The sequence below is a fragment of the Lepus europaeus genome, chromosome 18, assembly GCF_033115175.1.
Source record: "Lepus europaeus isolate LE1 chromosome 18, mLepTim1.pri, whole genome shotgun sequence".
NCBI classification, from domain to species: Eukaryota; Metazoa; Chordata; class Mammalia; order Lagomorpha; family Leporidae; genus Lepus; species Lepus europaeus.
The window spans coordinates 34,851,798-34,875,180 of NC_084844.1; the positions used below are offsets into that span (position 1 = coordinate 34,851,798).

At 41.1% G+C, this 23,383-nt stretch overlaps 1 protein-coding gene across 4 annotated transcripts in view; it reads left to right on the forward strand.

The window, feature by feature from the left end:
• RPS6KB1 (ribosomal protein S6 kinase B1) overlaps positions 1 to 23,383 on the forward strand; it is a 50,107-nt gene that overhangs the window by 12,695 nt on the left and 14,029 nt on the right. For all 4 annotated transcript variants that reach the window (XM_062216891.1, XM_062216892.1, XM_062216889.1 and 1 more), the window contains exons 2-9: positions 2,588 to 2,637; positions 3,980 to 4,100; positions 5,279 to 5,347; positions 15,296 to 15,443; positions 19,818 to 19,875; positions 21,297 to 21,397; positions 22,780 to 22,870; positions 23,035 to 23,125. In XM_062216891.1, coding sequence (XP_062072875.1) covers positions 2,588 to 2,637; positions 3,980 to 4,100; positions 5,279 to 5,347; positions 15,296 to 15,443; positions 19,818 to 19,875; positions 21,297 to 21,397; positions 22,780 to 22,870; positions 23,035 to 23,125 — 729 coding nt within the window. The remainder of the gene's footprint in view (positions 1 to 2,587; positions 2,638 to 3,979; positions 4,101 to 5,278; positions 5,348 to 15,295; positions 15,444 to 19,817; positions 19,876 to 21,296; positions 21,398 to 22,779; positions 22,871 to 23,034; positions 23,126 to 23,383) is intronic.

Below are 23,383 nucleotides of genomic sequence, written 5' to 3' on the forward strand. Positions count from 1 at the left end.
CCACTGCCCTTCCGGGCCACAGCAGAGAGCTGGACTGGAAGAGGAGCAACCGGGACAGAATCTGGCGCCCTGACTGGGACTAGAACCTGGGGTGCCAGCGCTGCAGGCAGAGGATTAGCCTAATGAGCTGCGGCACCAGCCTGTTTTTTGGTTTTTTCCAAGATTTATTCAATTATTTATTTGAAAAGTAGAGTTACACAGAGAGAGAGAGAGGTCCTCCATCCACTGGTTCACTCCCCAATGGCCACAATGGTCAGAGCTGGGCTGATACGAAGCCAGGAGCTTCCTCCCTGTCTCCCAAGCACTTGGGCCATCTTCTACTGCTTTCCCAGGCCATAGCAGAGAGCTAGATTGGAAGTAGAACAGCCGGGACTGGAACCACCACCCATATGGGATGCCAGCACTGCAGGCAGTGGCTTTACCTGCTATGCCACAGTGCTAGCCCTTCCTTTGCTTTCCCAGGCACATTAGTAGGCAGCCAGATTGGAAGTACAGTAGCCAGTACTTGAACTGGTGCCCATATGGGATGCTAGCATCTCAGGCGGTGGCTTTACCCACTGTGCCACAACGCCAGCCCCCATTTTATTTATTTATTTTAAAGATTTATTTATTTATTTGAAAGAGTCACAGAGAAAGAAAGAGATTGCTGGCTCACTCCCTAAAAGGCTACAACTGGTACTGGTCCAGACCAAATCCAGGAGCTTGGAATTCTGTTCCGGTCTCCCACGTGCGTGGCAGGGGCAGAAATATTTGGGCCATTTTCCATTGCTTCCCCAGGTGCGTTAGCAGGGAGCTGGATTGGAAGTGGAGCTGCTGGGACTTGGACCAGTGCCCATATGGGATGCTAGCACCACAGGCTAAGCTTACTATGCCACAGCACCGGCCCCTGATTTTGGTTTGTTTATTTATTTGAAGGGGAGAGTGACAGAGATCTTTCATCCTAAGGTTTACTCCCCAAATGGCCACAAAAGCCAAGACTGATCCAGTGGAAGCCAGGAACCTACAGCTCCATCTGGGTCTCCCACATGGGTGACAGGGGCTCCAGCCCCCAGGCCATCTTCTGTTGCTTCCCAGACCTTAGGAGAGAGCTGGATTGGAAGTGGTGCAGCGGGGACACAAGTGATCCCCTGTGTGGGATGCCAGTGCTGCAGGTGGTGGCTTTACCTACTATGCCACAATGCCAATCCAGATTTATTTATATTTTTTAAGTTGTAAAGGAAAGAGGTTTATTTGGCTCGTGGTTCTGGAGGTGCAAGGTGGAGGAGGCCACATCTGGTGATGGCTTTCTTGCTGGTCAAGTCCAGAGGAGGTACAGGGCATCAGAAGGCAAGAGACAGAGGTACCATTTGTTTGCTCTTGGTGTCTGTCTGTCTCTCTTTCTCCCTCTCTCCCCTCTCTCTCTCCTTCTCTCCCCTTTTCACCTACCACCACATCCTGTAAATCTTTTTTTCAAAGATTTAGTTATTTTATTTGAAAGGCAGAGTGATAGGGAGAAACAGAGAGTGAGAGATTTCTATATAAATTTTAAGATCAGTTTGTCAATTTTTGCAAGAAAGGAAGCTGAGATTTTGGAAGGATTCAGAATGCCTTTCCATCTATTTAGTACTTTAAGGCTATTTTTTAAGCAATCTTTTATAGTTTTCAGTGTACAAGCTTATACTTCTGTTAAGTTTTTTCTGTTATTGATGCTATTGCGAATGGAATTGTCTTAATTTGGGTTGTTTATTGCTAGTGTGTAAAAAGGTAATTAAGTTTTGCATCCTCTTCTACATTCAGAAAAAATGTGTAGCTAGCTTGACTCCTGACTATGTGACAGTGCTGCTTAATTATTTTGCCTTGATTAGCCACATTGTGTGCTACATGCCTCAGACTAGTTGTGGTTGCTTTAGGCATATTTCCTAGCATTATGGTAGTCTGTGTATCAGAAACGTGGCAGAACAACACTTTGTGTAAATCATTTGATTTAGTAGTTTGTACATAGAACTTAGCTTCATAATATACAAAAACACATTTAAAAATAATTTTTGAAGTAAAAATCACTTGATTATTTATTAAAGGTTTATTTTATTTTTGTTTGGAAGGCAGAATTACAGAGAGAAAAAAGGAGAGAGATAAAGGTCTGCCAACCACTGGTTCACTCCCCAAATGGCTGCTCAGCCAGGCTGAAGCCAGGAGCCAGAAGTTTCATTAGGGTCTCCCATGTAGGTGGCAGGGCCCCAAAGACTTGGACCATCCTCCACTGCTTTACCAGGTGCCTTAGCAGCAAGCTGGATCCAAGGTGGATGCCCACATTGCAGGCGGTGGCTTAACTTGCTGTGCCACAATGCTGATCCCCACGGGTTTTGTTTTTACATCACTGATGAGTAGCCTCTGTTGTTTCACTAATATATAAAATTAGAAGTGCAATTCCTGTGATGTTATTTGAATACTTCATTTTGTTCATGACTTTATTATCTTATTACTGAAGTAAAAAAAATTAAGCTTGTTTATTTCATTGATTCTCTTTCAGTTATGAGCTAAATCACTAATTTTTAAAATTTTATGCTTATGAGATTATTTATTTCCAAAACTTTAACGTATTTTTCAGGGTCAGTTAAATGAAAGCATGGACCATGGGGGAGTTGGACCATACGAACTGTAAGTTTATATGAAAATATTTCTATTCTATCTTTCTTACAAGTCTGTTTTATCAGTTTCAACTCATAGCCATTATGTGATCCCAGTAATCTGTTTTTAAATATCTGGTCATATTTATTATAGACTTAGTTATTGAGTTTGATGCCAAGATCCAATCAGTATAACAACATATCCAGATTTTTGAGTTTATGTATGGATATCAAGAAAAAGATACATTTATAGTGTACTGAATATGAACCTTGGATAGTTAAGAATTTTTGTTAGAGAACCACATTTCTTTTCTTTTTTTTTAAGTCAGTATTTGAAAGAAAGAGTTATGCAGAGGCAGAGAGAGGGAGGGAGGGAGGGAGGGAGGGAGGGAGGGGTCGAGGGGTCTTCCACCCGCTGGTTCCCTCCCCAGATGGCCGCAGTAGCTGGAGCTGCACCAGTCCGAAGCCAGGGTCTTCTGGGTCTCCCATGTGGGTTCAGAGGCCCAAGCATTTAGGCCATCTTCTACTATTTTCCCAGTCAGTAGCAGAGAGCTGGATTGGAAGTGGAGCAGCTGGTACTCTAACTGGCGCCCATGTGGGATGCCAACACTGCAGGTGGTAGCTTTACCTGCTATGCCACAGCACAGAGAACCACATTTCTAATGTTTTTTTTTTTTTTGAAGAAACTTGTAGACATGTTCCAAAAAGTCATTTGCTTCTTTTGCTTCAATACATCATTCACTTTAATGAAATTGTGTTATCTGCTTTGTACCTACCTTCAAATAGAAAGCCTTAGGTGTAGGGGGAAACTGAAAAGATGGATTGCTTATATAGAAAGAATGTAGGTGATGTACAAAATTGCCACTTCTTTTGAAGTCTTTACATTATACTTTTAAGTTGGAAAGCTTGACATGAAATAATGCAGGGATAAATTTCATTAGCAAGAAATTCTGTAGCATAAAGATGACTGGGTAGTTTTAGAAAGGTCCCGGATTTTCTTCAGAAGTTATCAAATGAGGTTGAATAATACCTAATCTCAGGAGCAATGTTAATGAATTAAAGTTGAATAATTAGGAGACTTTTTTCCTTTGTTAACGTAATAAATTTGTTCTAATTTACCTTTGTTTGGGGATGTGATGCTTATAGAAATAAACAATCAGTAGCACTTTCTGTGAACAAGCAGATAAACACTTATGAGGCCATCGTAATCTTGACCTGCCCTGTGATTGAATCATTGTTACTTAGAGGACAAATACTAAAGTTGCTGTCATGTACTTAATTGAATTACATTTCTCTTTCTCTTCTTCCTAACAATATGCTGAAGGTAATTTAACTTTTTGCAAATTTACTTTTGGTTTTGCTTTTCTTCCCAGTGGCATGGAACATTGTGAGAAATTTGAAATCTCAGAAACTAGTGTGAACAGAGGGCCAGAAAAAATCAGACCAGAATGTTTTGAGCTACTTCGGGTACTTGGTAAAGGGGGCTATGGAAAGGTAGGAAGTGTTTTTGAAATGAGAACTGTTGTGTCTGTTTTGGGGAGATTGATTTTATACCCTTGTTCCTATCATCTGGTCTTTGTTAGCCATAAACAAAGGGTAGATATGACCATGACCACTTATGTGGTGTGATTTGAGGAACATATAAAGTTCAGTTTTTCCTTTTCCTCCTCCTACCATACATGTAGAAGTCTGGCAATTAATAGGTAGTCAGTGTTGAATAAATAAATAGGCAACCATGTCAGACCAAGTCTATTATTAAAAGATTTATTCTTTCCTTTGGTTAAATAGTACCTTGTATAGGTGTTCTCTTTGCAAACCAAAAACTCCTTACTCTCGAGGCATGGCACATTAAGTTGTTTGTTACTGAGATCTTAATCTGAATTGGTTTTTGACTTAACAGTATCTGGAGAAATAAGAGTTAGGGAAGCTAAAGGAATATAAGAAGGAAGAAGAAAACTGAAGATAACTTTTTAGTTTTGTAGTTTTGCCCGAAGCTTTCTAACTTAAGACTTTCTGTGTTCTGCCCAAGAAAACTTAACTAAGATGTTATCTAAATTCTGTCTTTTGATAGAGAATGGCTAAGTATAAAGTTTCTTGAAACTATTTATGCTGCTGTATAATGTAAATTTTGCAAAGCATGATATTTGCATTTTATTTTTAGGCTTAAATACACATTCTAATATGTTCTAATCATCTTGAATGTATAACACATGCACTTTGAATCTCACATATTTTAGCAGTTGCATGAAAATATTTAATAACTAGCTGTTTCAAGGAATAGATAAATGATAATTTCCTACCAACTATTATTAAATAGTTCTAGTGACACAAGAACAGTGGCACCCCTGGAAGAAATTGATTAAATATTTTATAATTTTTAAGTTTGATTCTCTGTTTCTGGGACTCTAAATATGATAGACTAGAATTTTGTACATAGAGTAATGCTTTTCATTATACAGCTATTGCCCAGTGTTGCCACGAGGTGGCAGAAAACCAGGAAAGTCATGGTGAATAGATTTCACAAGTAGCTGGTAATTTGCACACAGTCCTGGTGCTAGTTTTTATAAGATATAAATTACTGTATTGTGAGTTTCTTGTAAATAGGTTTAAAGGAATATGACTGACATAGTTGGGCCTTTAATAAGACAAACATATTTGTTTTTTAAATCTAGGTTTTTCAAGTACGGAAAGTAACAGGAGCAAATACTGGGAAAATATTTGCTATGAAGGTGCTTAAAAAGGTAATTTCTCCCCTCTTTTTTTCCTGCCCCATCGTCTTAATTAGTATATATATATTTTTAATTCTCAGGAAAAATACACATTTCCAATATAATTCCTCCTGGAATATGAGCTATGTTCTGTTATTTTTATTCCTGTTTTGTTTCTGCTCAGTGAGGGTGGAAAGAAGAGCACTGTCAGTCCTTCTCTAAGATTACTTTTAGTTGTTTCTGGTCTCTGCATTTCTAAATAATAAACATATACTACTATATTTTAATTCAGTGGTTTTTGAATTATATATTCACTTCCAGTTATGATAGTTAGGGATTTTAATCTCTTACTCACCCCTCCCTTCTCTATGTCCACTCATTTTTAGTTCATTTTCTTAGAATCTACAATGTTGTCCCACAGTTATCAACACCTCTCAGTCTGATGTTCTTTGGTCAGACTTATTAAATAAGCTGTCAGTTTCATTGATTTTCCTAGAGATATCCTTTTAGGAACCTTCCATTTACCCGTTCACGTCTGGGCTGGTGGCTGTCAGCACTGCAGGGCTCTAGCATCATGACAGTCCTTGCAGTCCTCTTGGCTCCTTCAGTGTTGGATTCTTTGTTTCCTGAATCCCATAGTTTCTTTTTCCTTGTCTTAGTTTATGCTCTTGTTCCCTCATTTGGATAAAAGTTGTGAGAAAGGGTGCATGAAGATAAAATTTTTTTTCTAAGATCTTATTTATTTGAGAGGCAGAATTACAGACAGAGAGAGGGAGAGATAGAGAAAGGTCTTTCATTTGCTGGTTCTATCCCCAGATGGCCACAATGGCTGGAGCTGGGCCGATAGGAAGCTAGGAGCCAGGAGCCTCTTCCAGGTCTCATGTAGGTGCAGGGGCCCAAGCATTTGGACCATCTTCTATTGCTTTCCCAAGCCATAGTAGAGAGCTGGGTTGGAAAAGGAGTAGCCGAACTGGCGCCCATAATACTGTGCAACACAATGGCCCCAAAGATAAATATTTTTAAAAACTATTGCATATTTATAAATTTATTTATTGTACCTTTATACTTGTTTGATTGGGTATGGTTTCGAAGGTGAAAATCATTTTGAGTCAGACTTTTGATCCATTTTCTTCTGTATTTTAGAGTTTCTGTTGAGAAATCCTTGGCATTCTGATTCCTAATACTTTTTACATAGTCTGTTTTTCCTAAACATGATTTTTTTCCCTCTGTATTTCCAGTGTTCTAAAATTTTGTTATGATACATGTTGCTTTGACTCTTACTACTTTATAGAAAATTTTTACTTTTCATTTTATTTGAAAGGCAGAGATAGAAATAAAGAGAGAGATATCTTAATCTACTGGTTGACTCCCCAGTGCTGAAGCCAGGAGCCCAGAATGCAATCAGGGTCTCCCACATGGGTGGCAGGGACCCAAATTCTTAAGCCATCATCTGCTGCTTTCCAGGATACACTTTAGCAGGAAGCTGGGTCAGAAGTGGGGGGCCTGGGACCTGAACTATGCAATCTGTTATGGGTATGGACATCCTAGGGGATTTCTTATCCATTGTGCTAAATACCTGCCTCATTTTTACTCTTTTTTTTTTTTTTTTAAGATTTATTTTATTTATTTGAAAGAGTTACAGAGAGAGGTAGAGACAGAGCGGTCTTCCATCCTCTGGTTCACTCCCTAGATGACCGCAACGGCTGGAGCTGCGTCAATCCAAAGCCAGGAGTCAGGAGCTTCTTCTGGGTCTCCCACATGGGTGTAGGGGCCCAAGGAGTTGGGCCATCTTCTACTGTTTTCCCAGGCCATAGCAGAGAGCTGGATTGGAAGTGGAGCAGCCGGGACTAGAACCGGCACCCATATGGGATGCTGGTGCTTCAGACCAGGGCTTTAACCCACTGCACCACAGCACCAGCCCTAATTTTTACTCTTTTGATATTAAAGTTTTCAGTCTTTTAGTTCCAGGAAATTTTTTTTTAAAGTTTTTTTATTTATTAGTTTGAAAGAGATACAGATAGAGGAGAGAACAAGAGGTTTCTTTCTCTCTCTGTAACTCTGCCTTTCAAATAAATAAATCTTAAAGTTTATTTATTTATCTATTTGAAAGGCGGAGTTACAGAGGAAGAGATAGAAAGGTCTTCCATCCACTGGTCATTCCCCCAGATGGCTGCAACAGCTGGAGCTGGGCCAATCCAAAGCCAGGAGCTCAAACTATAACTCCCAAAAGGGTGGCAGGGACTCATGTACTTGGGCCATCTTCTACTGTCTATATTAGCATTAGCAGGGAGGTGGATTGAAAGTGGAAGAGCCAGGCTAATCCTCCGCCTTGCGGCGCCGGCACACCGGGTTCTAGTCCCAGTCGGGGCACCGATCCTGTCCCGGTTGCCCCTCTTCCAGGCCAGCTCTCTGCTGTGGCCAGGGAGTGCAGTGGAGGATGGCCCAAGTGCTTGGGTCCTGCACCCCATGGGAGACCAGGATAAGCCCCTGGCTCCTGGCTTCGGATCAGCGCGGTGCGCCGGCTGCAGCGCGCCAACCGCGGCGGCCATTGGAGGGTGAACCAACGGCAAAGGAAGACCTTTCTCTCTGTCTCTCTCTCTCACTGTCCACTCTGCCTGTCGAAAAAAAAAAAAGAAAGTGGAAGAGCCAGAACTTGAACTGACACTTCAGTATGGGATGCCAGTGCTGCAGATGCTGACTTCACTTGCTATGCTACAGTGTGAGCACCTCCTTCCCCCCACAATCTGTCATGTTTGTGGTTCCCCAGAGCTCTTTGTTGATTTTTCTTTCCATAATATCATACTTTAAAACTAAAATATTTTTCTTTATCCCTCTGAAGGTTGTGTGTGAGTTTTTTTTTTTTTTTTTTTTTTTTTTTTTTTTTTTTTAAGATTTGTTTATTTGAGGGGCTGGCATTGTGGCATAGTGGGTAAAGCTGCTACCTGTGATGCCAGCATCCCATATGAGTGCCAGTTCAAGATCTGGCTGCTCTACTTCCAATCCAACTCCCTGCCAATGTGCCTGGGAAAACAGTGGAAGATGCCTCATGTGCTTGGGACCCTGCACTCACGGGAGAGACCAAGAAGCAGCTCCGACTTCTGGCAGTTGTGGCCATTTGGGGAGTGAACCAGCAGATAGAAGATTTTTCTGTCTTTCCCTCTCTCTCTGTCACTCTGCTTTTAAAAAAAGATTCATCTATTTGAAAGGTAGAGTGACAGAGAGACAGACAGAGTTCTTCCATCTTCTGGTTCACTCCTTCCCTGGCGAAGTAACCTTTTTTCATATTTCACTTTATTCTGAATTTAGGCGAGTCAGTGTACTGTGGCACTTCACTCGGTTGCTATTCCCGTTGAGCTTATGTCCAGAACAGTCCTAATCTGAATCAGTTCCTTTATTCCTGTTCCTCACCTACTGAGCCTTACTGACAAAAATCACATAATCCAGTAGATTGCTGCTGGAGAGAATTCATGATCCTCAACTCAGTTGGACTGTCAGTACTCCCCCACAGCTTCCCACGGGTCCTCAGACTATTCCTCTTCTCTGCAACTTTTAGAACCTTTCCTTTCAGTCCCTCCACTCTTTTGGCCCACTGCTGTCTTCCTATTTGAGATGATCCAGTTTGGTTTCCTTCAGCATCCTGTTCTAGTCCTTACTCCAGCACCATATTAATCTGTTTTCACTTGTCCATCCTTCTTGGCCTCCAGTTTTAGGGGAAAATGTGTTCTTCCTTTTTGAGACTAATCCCTCTGTCTTCTGGATACCATCCCTTTCTGTCTGTTCCGGGACTTCACTGTCTCTTATCTTCAATTTTCCATCTTCTATCCCAACTCCCTTCCTCCCTCCCTTCCTTGTTCTCTCTTTCCCTTCTTTCCTTTCCTAGGTATATATGTATTTATTTGAAAGGCAGAGAAAGAGAGGGAAAGACAGCGATCTCCGCAAACATCGTCTGCTTTCCCGGGTACGTTAGCGGGAAGCTGGATCAGCACTCTAATGTGGGATGTGGCTTGATGTGCTGTGCCGTAAGTGTGGCTCCTGACTTCTTTCTTTCTGTAACTGTATTCGTGTCTCTGCTGTATTTAGCTAAACAAAACCTTCTTTGGCTTCAAGGTTTCCTGTAGCTACTGTACTGTGTGTCTCTTCACAGCTGAAATCTTGAGTAGAGTCCATGTTCCTGTCTTCTTTCTCATGTTATATTCTTTTTTCACTCACTGTATTTTGATTCACAGCTTTACTGTTTCAGTGACATTCGTAGCTCCTAGGTCATCACCAACTTCCCACATGCTGAGTCCAGTGGTCTTCGCTTATAGTTAGCTTATCCTTAATTTAATCCTCTCTGTTTTAAAACTATTGGCCACGACATTCTGAAGCTGGTTTCTTGACTGCTGTGATTCTACTTTTTTACTTTAGTCTCTCCCTTCTCAGGTCTCCTCACAATTGTTTATTTGAGTAATTCCAACCTCCTGAGCAGTTCGAAAGTAATATATCTGAAAATTTTCAAGCTTTCCAAAGATCTGTATAGTGTTATGTTCATCATTTGTTAATGTTCTGCTATATTTTCCTTGTTGGCCCCTTTTTGCCTCCATATATATATATATATGTATATATATATATATATATACACACACACACATATATATATATATTCAGCTTTTTTTTTTTTTTTAATTTATTTTGACAGGTAGAGCTATAGACAGTGAGAGACAGAGAGAAAGGTCTTCCTTCCGTTGGTTTACTCTCCAAATGGCCGCTACGGCTGGCGCTGCACCGATCCAGAGCCAGGAGCCAAGTGCTTCCTCCTGGTCTCCCACACAGGTGCAGGGACCCAAGCACTTGGGCCATCCTCCACCGCCCTCCCAGGCCACAGCAGAGAGCTGGACTGGAAGAGAAGCAGCCGGGACTAGAACCCGGTGTCCACATGGGATGCTGGCGCCGCAGGCAGAGAGTTAACCAAGTGAGCCACGATGCCAGCCCCTATATTTAGTTTTTAAATTTAATTACATTTTCTCCTATGCAATTTGAGAGTCAGTTATGGACAGCATAACACTTCTATCTTTTTTTTTTTTTCCAACTCTCATTTTCTTTTTCTTTTTCTTTTTTTTTAACTTTTATTTAGTAGATACAAATTTCCAAAGTACAGCTTATGGATTACAATGGCTTTTTCCCCCCCATAATTTCCCTCCCACCCGCAACCCTCCCATGTCCCGCTCCCTCTCCCATTCCATTCACATCAAGATTCATTTTCGATTATCTTTATATACAGAAGATCAATTTAGTATATATTATGTAAAGATTTCATCAGTTTGCCCCCACACAGAACACAAAGTGCCAAATACTGTTTGAGCACTAGTCATATCATTAATTCACATTGAACTATACATTAAGGACAGAGATCCTACATGGGGAGTAAGTGCACAGTGACTCCTGTTGTTGACTTAACAAATTGACACTCTTGTTTATGGTGTTAGCAATCTCACCAGCCTCTAGTCATGAGTTGCCAAGGCCATGGAAGCCCTCTGAGCTCGCTGACTAACACTTCAATCTTAAATTATTATTTATTTATTTGAAGGCAGAGGCAGAGAGAGAGAGACAGAGAGAGAAAAATCCAGTGGTTAACTCCCCAGATGGCCCCAATGGCCGGAGCTGAGCTGATCTGAAGCCAGGAGCCAGGAGCTTCTTCTGGGTCTCCGGGCGAGTACAGGGGCCCAAGGACTTGGGCCATCTTCTACTGTTTTCCCAGGCTATAGCAGAGAGCTGGATGGGAAGTGGAGCACCCAGGACTCCATCTGGTGCCCTATGGGATGCCGGCACTACAGGCGGCAGCTTTACCCAATACGCCACAGTGCTGGCCCCAAGGATGTATCTTTTATAATAAGGGCATTTTTATAATTGTAGAATAAATCTCATATATGGGAAATCTAGCATATATATATGTATGTGTATATATACATATATAAAGTGCTATTTTCTTTTTTTGACAGGCAGAGTGGACAGTGAGAGAGAGAGACAGAGAGAAAGGTCTTCCTTTGCCGTTGGTTCACCCTCCAGTGGCCGCCGCGGTAGCGCGCTGCGGCCGGCGCACCGCGCTGATCCGATGGCAGGAGCCAGGTGCTTCTCCTGGTCTCCCATGGGGTGCAGGACCCAAGCACTTGGGCCATCCTCCACTGCACTCCCTAGCCACAGCAGAGAGCTGGCCTGGAAGAGGGGCAACTGGGACAGGATCGGTGCCCTGACCGGGACTAGAACCCGGTGTGCCGGCGCCGCAAGGCGGAGGATTAGCCTAGTGAGCCGCGGCGCCGGCCTGCTATTTTCTGATATATAGTCTAAATTTAGATTTTTCCAGTTGCCTCAATATCCTTTACAGCTGTTTTGTTTTTACTATATAGGACTTAATCAGGGGGTACATATTATGTTGAGGTTTTGTCTTTTTTTTTTTTTTTAAGATTTATTTATTTATTTGAAAGAGTTAGAAAAAGAGAAAGAGAGAAGAATGACCTTCCATCTGCTGGTTCAGTCCCCAGAGGGCCACAATTGCTGGAGCTGGGCCAGGCTGGAGCCAGGAGCTTCTTCTGAGTCTCCTCCATGGTTGGCAGGGGCCCAAGTACTTGGGCCATCTTTTGCTGCTTTTCCCAAGCCATTAGCATGGAGCTGGATTAGAAGTGGAGCAGCCAGGACTCAAACCAGTGCCTCTGTGTTGAATTTTCTGTCTCTTCAGTTTATTATAAAGTCACTTCCCATCTTTTTTTGATCTTTCATGACATGGACATTTTTTGAACCCAGACTGTTTTTTGGCATAATATCTTAATTTAGATTTGTTTTTCTTTCTTTTTCTAACTTGCTTTTTGTGTCTCCTTGTGATACAAAACCTGGGGTCAGGCCAGCGCTGTGGCTCAACAGGCTAATCCTCCGCCTTGCGGCGCCGGCACACCAGGTTCTAGTCCCGGTTGGGGCACCGGATTCTGTCCCGGTTGCCCCTCTTCCAGGCCAGCTCTCTGCTATGGCCCGGGAGTGCAGTGGAGGATGGCCCAAGTGCTTGGGTCCTGCACCCCATGGGAGACCACGATAAGCGTCTGGCTCCTGCCTTTGGGTCAGTGCGGTGCGCCAGCCGCAGCGGCCATTGGAGCGTGAACCAATGGCAAAGGAAGACCTTTCTCTCTGTCTCTCTCTCTCACTATCCACTCTGCCTGTCAAAAAACAAAAAAACAAAACAAAAACAAAAAACCTGGCGTCAGTGTTGTGGTATAGCAAGAAGCACTGCCGCCTGCAATGCCAGAATTCCATATGTATGCTGGTTCATATCCTGACTGTTCCACTTCCAGTCTGGCTCCCTGCTAATGGCCTGGGAAAGCAGCAGAAGATGGCCTTAGTGCTTGGGCCCCTGCCACCCATGTGGGAGATCCAGAGGAGGCTCCTGACTCCTGGCTTCGGATTGGTGCAGCACTGGCCGTTGCGCCCATCTGGGGAGTGAACCAGCAGATGGAGGGCCTCTCTCTCTCTCTCTCTCTCTCTCTCTCTCTCTCTCTCTCTACCTCTCTGTGTAACTCTGTCTTTCAAATAAATAAAATAAATCTTTAAAAAAATAAAAAGATGTATTTATTCGAAAGCATAGTTAGAGGGTGGGAAGGAGGGAGAGAGGAAGCAACAGATCTTCCAGCCACTGGTTCACGCTCCAAATGGCTAGGGCTGGGCCAGGCTGAAGGTAGAAGCTAAGTCCTTCATCTGGTCTCCCAGTGGGTGCAGGAGCCCAAGTACTTGGGCTGCCTTAGGCTGCTTTCCCAGGTGTGTTATTGGGAGCTGGATCAGAAGTGGAACAGTGAAATGCCAGTGTAGCAGACAGCAGGCTTAACCTGCTACACCAGAACACTGGCCCCGGTTTAAGATTTCTCTTTGTGATGGTTTGTTTTTTTTTAATGTTCACTTTTAGGTCACTATGGGTGTACAGTCTGAAAGTTACTTATATATCTTTTTTCTCCTTCTGTGGTGTAGTTATCAATATGATACTCTGAAATTTATATGTTTCTGTTGTAATCAGTTTTATTTTCCACCCCATCTTTATTGCTTTTGTTCTATTTTTACAGTGTGAAACATTAATGTGGTTCATAAACCAGAATCTCCATTTTACAGATGCAATATTAGCCAAGAAAAAAATGAATGACAAAACCATTGAAGTTTTTACTTGTTGTATAGGTTCCATAGGTTTTAGCCATTATCTTATTTATGGGTATTTCATTTCTTTGCAGTATTTCACTTTTTTTTTTTCAATGTTTCACTTTTACAGATAATGTGTATTTTTTTTTTAAAGATTTATTTATTTATTTGAAAGGCAGAGTTACAGAGAGGCAGAGGCAGAGAGAGAGAGAGGTCTTCCATCGGCTGGTTCACTCCCAGATGGCCACCAATGGCCAGAGCTGCATAGATCCAAAGCCAGGAGCCAGGAGCTTCTTCCGGGTCTCCCGTGTGGGTTTAGAGTCCCAAGGACTTGGGCCATCTTCTGCTGTCATCCCAGGCCACAGCAGAGAGCTGGATCGGAAGAGGAGCATCTGGGACTAGAACCAGCGCCCATATGGGATGCCGGTGTTTCAGGCCAGGGTGTTAACCCACTGTGCCACAGTGCCAGCCCCAGATACTGTGTACTTTTTTTAAGGTTTATTTTTTTGAAAGACAGAGTTACAGAGAAACAGAGAGACAGAGGTGGAGAAATGGAGAGAGAAATCTTCTATCTGCTGGTTCACTACCAAAATGACCACAGTGTGTCCAGGAGCCAGGAACTTCATCTGAGTCTCCCATGTGAGTGCAGGGTCCCAAGTACTTGGGCCATCTTCCACTGCTTTCCCAGGCACATTAGCAAATAGTTGGATCAAAAGTGGAGCAAATGGGACTCGAACCAGCAGCCATATGGGATGCTGGATGCTGGCACTGCAAACAGCAGCTTTACCTGCTATGCCATGGTGCCAGCCCCACAGATAGATAATGTTCCAAATAATAACTCTGTATTTGCTTTTCATAGTACTAGGTGTGTACATTGGAGTAACTTCCTGAAACTTAGACTTAGGCATTTCCAAAATAATTCATCTTTTCTCCCAAAATTTTTTTCTTACATTTCATGTTGTTGAATGATAGCATTGTTTGATTACTTAAGGAGAAATCAGAGTATCATCATTCTTCTTATAGCTAGTAAGTCAGTAATTAACATTTTCTTTGTGCTTTCATTTTCTTAGTTACAAGTCTCAAGAGGAGTTTAGTTTACTGTTGTAATTGCATTTCTTCTCTGAAACTCCACACTGCTGCTAGAACTGTTGTTCTTAAACTCAAAAATTATTCATTTCACTTGTCTGAGCATTTCTTCTTTCTAACATATTTGCCAAGATGGCCAGGAAATAGAAGGCGATTTTTCCAGCCTAATTTCTAACCACCATAACCATACTGAAATCCTGGGAGACTCCTCAGACATGTCCTGTTCTCCCAGGCTTCATTGGCATTGGAATGCCTTTTGTTTAACCTTCTGCTTTTCATCTGCATAATTTTTCATGGGGCACCTTAGGTAGCACCGCTTCCAGAAAGACTTCTTTTCAGGTCAAATGCAATCCCCCATTCACCCACAGTGCCTTGTGTTTACCTCTATTGACTTGTCTTTTTCCTCTGAGACTTTGGGCTCCTATAGACAAGGCATTTCTTGTGTTAGTTCTACTTTGTTGGCACAGAGCCTGGAGCATAGTAGACACTTAACAGTGACTTGAAGAATAAACTTGATCTGTTGACAGATTCTTAAAATGTTGTATCTGTAGGTTTTCATTTATATATTCACTGCAAAAAAATTCGAATAGTACAAATACTTATAAGAAATGAATATATTCCATTATTTCATCAGAATTTCTAGTGGGAACTATTCTGTATTGACAAGAAAAGCACAAAATAGATTTTCCAGTTACTATAGTATTAAAATGTTCACTATTTTGTTCTTATAGATCATCTCTTTTCCTTTAGGCAATGATAGTAAGAAATGCTAAGGATACAGCTCATACAAAAGCAGAACGGAATATTCTGGAGGAAGTAAAGCATCCCTTCATTGTGGATTTAATTTATGCCTTTCAGACCGGTGGAAAACTCTACCTCATCCTTGAGTATCTCAGTGGTCAGTAAACAGTTTGGTATAATTATTTGCAGTTGTTCCAGAAACTGAGTCAAAACTTTATTTTCCAGTGGAAAAATGCTTTATCTCATTGGGATCAAATAGTTCTTGAAATTGATGAATACATTAAAGTGACGAATTCAGTTGTGACCACATGTTTCTATTTTGCACACAGATGATATAAAGGAAACTTAAAAGTTCAGTGTTTTTCCATCTGTGAAATTTTATTTTAATCTCTTTATAATCAATCACTAAACAAAAAAACACCTAATTGATACAGAGCTGTCAAATTGTACAAGGATAGGGTTGCATAATTCAGATGAACCATTACTGTATTCATTTCTAAACTGAAATGGAAGAACTTACTGAGAATATTGTTTTAAAGTACTGAATATTTTTAAAGTTGCATCTTTAAATATAAATTTTTTAAAGGTTTATTTATTTATATGAATGGTAGAGTTGCAGAGAGAGAGAGAGATCTTCCATCTCCTGGTTCTCTCCCCAGATGGTTGCAATAGCCTGGTCCTGACCAAAGCCAGGGTCTCCTGCATGGGTGGCAGGAGGCCATGCCCTTGGACCATCTTCCACTGCTTTCCTAGGCATATTAGCAGAGAGCTGGATTGGAAGTGGGATGGCTGAGAGAGGAACTGGAGCTCATATGGGATGCTGGTGTAGCAGGTGGTGGCTTAACCTATGCCACAATACCAGTCCCATAAATAGAAGAATTTTTTAGTGCAGTGTAGCCTTAGTGACAGAGTATACAGTTTGCATTGGAAATCATCTGGTTTCCAAGGCCTACTACCACCTAGGAACTTTTTGCTCTGCATGTCATTTCTAGAGTGTAGGTGTCTGATTCCAGCAAATACACTTCGGTTTTCTAAGAAACAGATTTTTGCAATAGTTTGGAACTTGGAACAAAAGCTGCAGAATTTAGCAACTTTTTTTTTTAAAGATTTATTTATTTGAAAGGCAGAATTACAGAGCAAGGGAGAGGGAGAGAGAGATCCTGTCTGCTGGTTCACTCCCCAAATATCCCCAACAGCCAGGGCTGGGCCATGCCAAAGCCAGGAGCCAGAGCTTCTTCCAGGTCACCCTATGTGGGTGCAGGGACCCAAGGACATGGGCCATCCTCTGCTGCTTTCCCAGGCACATTAGCAGGGAGCTGGATCAGAAGTAGAGCAGCTGAAACTCAAACTAGCATCCATATGAGATGCTGGCATGCAGATGGCTGTTTAACTCTTTACACTACAACAGCGAACCCTAGCAACTTTTTTTTTCTTTAATATTTTCTTTATTATTTGAGAGGCAGAGTCATAAAGAGAGGAAGAGACAAAGAAACAAAAAGAGAAAAGTCCTCCATCCACTGGTCCACTCCCCTAATAGCCGAAATGGCTGGAGCTGGGCTGATCAGAAGCAATGATCCAGGAGCCTCCTCTGGGTCTCTCACATGGGCATAGGATGGCTCAAGAACTTGGGCCATCCCCTACTGCTTTCCCAAATCATAGCAGAGAGCTGGATTGGAAGTGGAGCAGCAATGTCTTGAATCTGTGCCCATACGGGATGTGGGCACTGCAGGTGACAGCTTTACCTTCTACACCACAACACTGGCTCCCCCTAGCAACTTTTTAAAAAGTGGCTATTGCCATTTTTTTCTTAAGGCTTTTCAAAATGGTTCTTTATCTGAGAGGCAGAGAGCCAGCAGGAGTGAGTGTGAGCAAATGTGAGTACTCTCATCTACTAGTTCACTTCCTAAATTCTTATAATATTCTGGGAAGAGCTTGAAGCCAGGAGCCTGAAACTCTATCCAAGTTTCTCACCTGAGTGGCAGGAACATAATTACTTGAACCATCATCACTGTCTCCCAGGGCCTGGATTAGTAGGAAGCTAAGAGTTAGGAACCAGAGCTGAACATTCAGCCCAAGTATATCATTGTGAGACATGAGCATCTTAACTAGTTTTAACAACTAAGCTAAGCACCTATCCTTCTTATAACTTTATTTTGACATTATTTCACACTTACACAGAAAGCAGGTAAGCAGTGGTTAGGAGGCCCATATCAGATGGAATGGCTAGGTCTGGCTCCTAATTCCACCTTCCTGCTAGTACAGAGCCTGGGAGGCAATGGTGATGGCTGGAGTAATTGGGTTCTTTTCTTTTTTTTGACAGGCAGAGTGGACAGTGAGAGAGAGAGACAGAGAGAAAGGTCTTCCTTTGCCGTTGGTTCACCCTCCAATGGCCGCCGTGGCTGGCGCGCTGCGGCCGGCGCACCGCGCTGATCTGAAGCCAGGAGCCAGGTGCTTCTCCTGGTCTCCCATGGGGTGCAGGGCCCAAGCACTTGGGCCATCCTCCACTGCACTCCCGGGCCATAGCAGAGAGCTGGCCTGGAAGAGGGGCAACCGGGACAGAATCCGGCACCCCGACCGGGACTAGAACCCGGTGTACCGGTGCCACAAGGCGGAGGATTAGCCTGTTGAGCCATGGCGCCGGCCCAGTAATTGGGTTCTTGCCACCCAAATGGGAAATCTGGATTGAGTCCCTGGCTCACCACCTGCTCCCACCCTACTACTTAGCCCTGTTACCCATTACATTTGAGGAGTGAGACAGTAGATGAGAGTTCTCTCTTCCTCTATTTTTTTTTAACTCACTCTCTTAAATAAAACAAATACTTAAAAAAAAAAGAATTCCCTTAATTTTGTCACCTGGAGTCCTTAAATACTATCCTTTTACCATATATGATTAGTTTATACATCATTCTATATGTATCTGTATAAATGCACATATGTATACACACATATACCCATATGTATACAGATGTGTGATTTTTTTGAACTGTTTGAGAGTATTACAGACATGATTTGCCTTCATCCCTAAAACTGCAGGGTTTATTTTCTAAAATCAAGGGCAGTGTCTTATATAACTACTAATTTACCAGAAATGGGGAATTAACATTGATACAGTAATCTCTCTCCTTAGTTTCTTTTAATCTGAACAGTACTTCAGTCTTTCTTTTTCTTTAACGACGTTGGTAATCTTGAAGAGTACAGGCTGGTGGTTTTGTGGAATGCCTCAATTTAGGTTTATCCAGTTCTTTAGGACTGGATTCAAGGTATGTGTTTTGGCAGGACTATTGAAGTGACGTTGTGTCCTCAGTGCATGAGATCAGGAGATACATGACATTGGTATCTTTGTCCTGTTAGTGGTAAAATTCACTTTGGTCATGTGTATAAGATTGGTGTCTTCTGGTTTGTTTTTGTTTTTTTTTCCAGGTAAAGTTTTCCCTTTGTAATCAGTAAGCATCTTTTAACAATAAATATTTCATCTTGCATCAAGCTTTCATATTTAGTTTTGGTATCCATTGATTATTGCCTGCAGTAATTGTGATGTTTGCCAAATGATGTTTCTTATTTCATTTTGCCCCCTTCATTTATCACATAGCACTCTACTGTTATAAAGAACTTTCACTTCTCCATTTAAAAAATTTATTCATTTATTTACCTTATTGTGGATTTTTGGGTTCTAAGTTTATTCAGTATTATATAATCCTTTATTATCATTATTTTGATACTGTATTTGAACCATTCTTTTTACAAGGCCTCTGCCAGGTTCATTCAGTTTTTTAAGGGTTCTGAAAATATGGAATATTAGCATTCACTAAAGTTATTGAAGATGGTTTAATTTATATTAACATTTTTCTGCCTATAGGTAAAATGTTAGGTTTCAGTCAAGGTTTTTTTTTTTTTTTTAAACCTGAAGTCTGGAATCCACACACACTGTCAAGGTTGTAGATGTAAATTCCAAACTATTTCTAGTTTTTGAACTTAAAAGTTTCACAGAGGAATCAGAATTCTGCTAAAAATAGAGACCTGAGGACTTAGTTTGAAAATGTATGCTTTAGGATTGTTTTTATGTCTTAGGGGCTGTCTTTTGTTTTTAATTAATTTATTTAAAAGGCAGTGTGGCTCAGACCCTCAAAGGGAGAGACAGAGACAGAGAGGAGAGACAGAGAGATCTTCTATCTACTGGTTCACACTCCTCAAATGCCTACAACAGCAGGGGATGGGCCAGACTGAAATTCATGAGCCAGGAACTCCATCTGACTTTCCCACTTGGGTAGCAGGAGACCCCCAGGACATGGGCCATCTTCAACTGCCTTCCCAGGTGCATTAGCAGGGAGCTGGATCAGAACCAGCACTTCTGTATGGATGCCAGTGTGGCAAGCAGCTGCTTAACCTGCTGTGCCCCAATGCTTGCCCAAAGGGCTTATGTTTGTTTTTTTTTTGGCTTATGTTTTTAATTACAGTTAGAAGGAAAGCACAAACTCATTAGAACTGGATTGGAAATAAAGATTCTTTTATTTCTCATGTCTTTTCTTTACAGGAGGAGAATTATTTATGCAGTTAGAAAGAGAGGGAATATTTATGGAAGATACAGCCTGGTAAGTGAGATTTTTATAGTTCATAGATTTAAGTAATATCTCATATAATTAAAAGAAAGCCTCATTTCCCACTGTGGGCAGCCAAATGATTCAATAAATTGGTCTGGAGTCAGGGGAGAAGCAACTTTGGGACTGGGCCACTATTGGAGGTCACATCATTCCTTTGCTCCCAGGCCTTGGGTGGACGGCTCTTCACACCAGGTGTTCCTAAGAGAACCATTCTCATTGCGACTTTGTTTCCTTGAATTGGTAAGCTGCCTGCCTTGGCTGTGGGTATGTGTGGTTTTCCAGTGAAGCTTCATTTGTGGAACAGTGGAAAGTCTAAGAAATCATCTTCTTTTTAGACTTTCCAGTTCCCAAGGTGCAATCTTAGGGAGTTGATAAACCTGCATATATCATCTGTGGATTGATGATTTAGCCAGGATGGGATCTACCCTCTTCTTCTGTAAGATCGCATCTGCTTCAAATTAAAAATATACACAATCCTTTTGTGAAGTGACAGCAATGGGTAACAAATGAGTTTATCCTACACATTAATTGAATAGAAAGCAACACGTAAATGTTTGTTCTACCTTAATTACCAAACTGCATTCCATTGTTTAATTTCAGGCCTTTTCTAACACAGAAGCTGCATTTAAGAGCCTTAGGGATGGAGTGCCCTTTTATGGAGGAGGCTCTCTGAGCTATGTTGGAGGCTGTGTTTGTGGTCCTGCTGGCTGTGAGACTGCCTCAGTCCTCTAGGATACACCCTGTCCATCCTGGAGTAATCTGCAGGATTGCAACATTGTTATGCAGCCAGTATTGCAGTGCCCTGTGCTTTTCGAATCCAGACAGGGTTGGTTCAGCCCTTTATTCTTTGGAGGTAGATAAATTTGAGTGTCACACAGTTTATAGTGGGCTGGCTGGCAAGAGGGAGGGCAGATACTGTGGGCATAACTGTTTATAAGTATGCAGCTATATTAAGTAAGGGAGGAGTGGGCTTCTGAGGGTCAGGTTATGAGGAATGTTTGGAAATCAAGACTTGATCTCTAAGAATAACCAAGTTCCTGTTTCCTGTTGGATTTTTAAATTGGGGGGTGGTGGGAGAAATTTCATTTGATCTAAATGACAGTTGGCCTAATTCCTACACAGAACAAAATGCCACCAGTGAGCATTTAGCATATTCTGGGCATCTCTGCAACCTTATCAGTATGTTCCAATGGCGAAATAGAACATTTTATAGTTTCACTAAAAGCAGTGAAATGTAATGTCCCCATGCCGTTTGGCAGCATTCTGAACCATTTCTTTTCCCCATACATCCCCTCACCCCACTAATTTGGACTTTGGTGCATGTCTGTTTCTTTCAAGGAATTTTGCTCCATACATAAACTGCTTTGGGTAGTTTACTTGTTTTAATTTTATTAAATCATTTTTGTTTCCAGCTTTTACTTGGCAGAAATCTCCATGGCTTTGGGGCATTTACATCAAAAGGGGATCATCTACAGAGATCTGAAGCCGGAGAATATCATGCTTAATCACCAAGGTGGAGATATACTGTAAACATTTTTATAGTAAATAATAATCTTATAATCCTCGCACACAGGCTGTGGCCATTTTCAAAGCCCCATATTCATCTCTATTATTATACATTTCCTCCCTCAATGTTTATGGCATCATAATACTTGCTGGTGTTTAAGTATTATAGTTGCTGAGATTAAAGGAGTTGAGGATAATAGCCACTCAACTGCCTTTTTCAGTTTAATCCTTACTCTTTATAGCTTTTCTTTGCTTTTTTTTTTAAGTCTTTGCACAAAATATTGTGAACCAAAAGCCAATTGAAACATTATTTTGATTTGTTCCTTAAATTGAAAAGTGAATCATAACAATTGAGTTTTATTGACAATGCACAAATATTTATGACAAATTTTACTAATGTTGAAAAAAGGGAAAGGATTGGAATTGAGCCAGATATCTGATATAGCCTTGGAAATAAAATATTTAGTGGACATCAATTTATTCTTGCTGTTTGGTTCATTGTTTCTCCTTTCTATCACCACCTGCCCTGAAAAGCTAGATTCTGATTATAAATTCTAAAGCAAAGAATTAGGAGACTGATAGAATAGAAAACAACTTCTTTGATCCATAAGTTTGAGTAATTTAGGTGTTTATTTGACAATGAAAGACATATTTATTCTGTATCAGAGTATAGTATGTATTTACATTTCAATTGATAAGTTATTGCCTTTTCTTTTCTCTGCAGTGAATCTGAGTCCCTAGGGTTGTTGAACCACTGGTTAATAACAGTTCAGTAAAGCTGAACTTGAACTGAAATGATCTTTGTGGAAGGTGATGAAAGTTTCAGTTTCTGGAGCTGAGATGATTAACCCATGCCAATTTCAGTTCCTTCTCTTAACTGGTAGCACTTGCCAGAAGAGTCTAACTTGTTACAGTGGCTTTCTAAGATCCTTTTAAGAACTTTTAAGTGACAGTTTACTGTGATAAAGGCTGTGTAAAGTGTAGTGTCACACTTTTGTTGAGACAGTGCAGCATATGTTTATTAGGGTCTGTGACTTGAACCAGACTTAATAAAGATTTTTCCCTAGGACTTTGCTTTCTCAGAGTGGTAGACAATTCTCCGTAAAGCTATGGATAGGTGAAGCTAGGGGCTTAGACAAATGGATTAACTTTCTTCTCTGTTTTGTCTTTATTACATCATTTATATTGTTGGCAAAAGGTGATTCTACCCTAGCCTTCAAGTGTTAACATTCCATTTTATGGGTGTCACCTTGTTCTTGATATCTGCAAGAAGAGTTTAAGGCAGGAAACATTGAATAGAAGGATAGATTATTGTTTTATGTGATATGCTCAAATACTGCACATACTTAGAATTCTTTGAATAATCATGCTATAATCTTTTCATTGTAGGTCATGTGAAACTAACAGACTTTGGACTATGCAAAGAATCCATTCATGATGGAACAGTCACACACACATTTTGCGGAACAATAGAATACATGTGAGCTGAGTGTTAAATGTAATTGGTTTGGGATTGATAGCTAACCTTTACCTAGTTTAATAATAGTGTCTAAGTTTTCTGTAGCATCAGCGACTCCATCTATTTTTTTAATTTTCAGATACATAAATGGTTGAATTTTATGCATGCTATTTTTCTCATTGTAGGGCCCCTGAAATCTTGATGAGAAGTGGCCACAATCGTGCCGTGGATTGGTGGAGTTTGGGAGCATTAATGTATGACATGCTGACTGGAGCAGTAGGTGCACAGTTAAAAGCTGCATGTATTATGGTCTGTGCTGAGTAGTTCTCAAATCATTATCGCAGGAGGCCATTCCTGTACTTTTTGAAAATGTGGAATTATTTTCAAGCCTAAAAATTTGCTATCAGCAGTTTAATTCTAATAATGCCTTATGATTATACGGGATCCATCCTTTTATTTATTTATTTTTTAAAGATTTATTTGAAAGGCAGAGTTACAGAGAGGCAGAGAGAAAGAGAGGTCTCTCATCTGCTG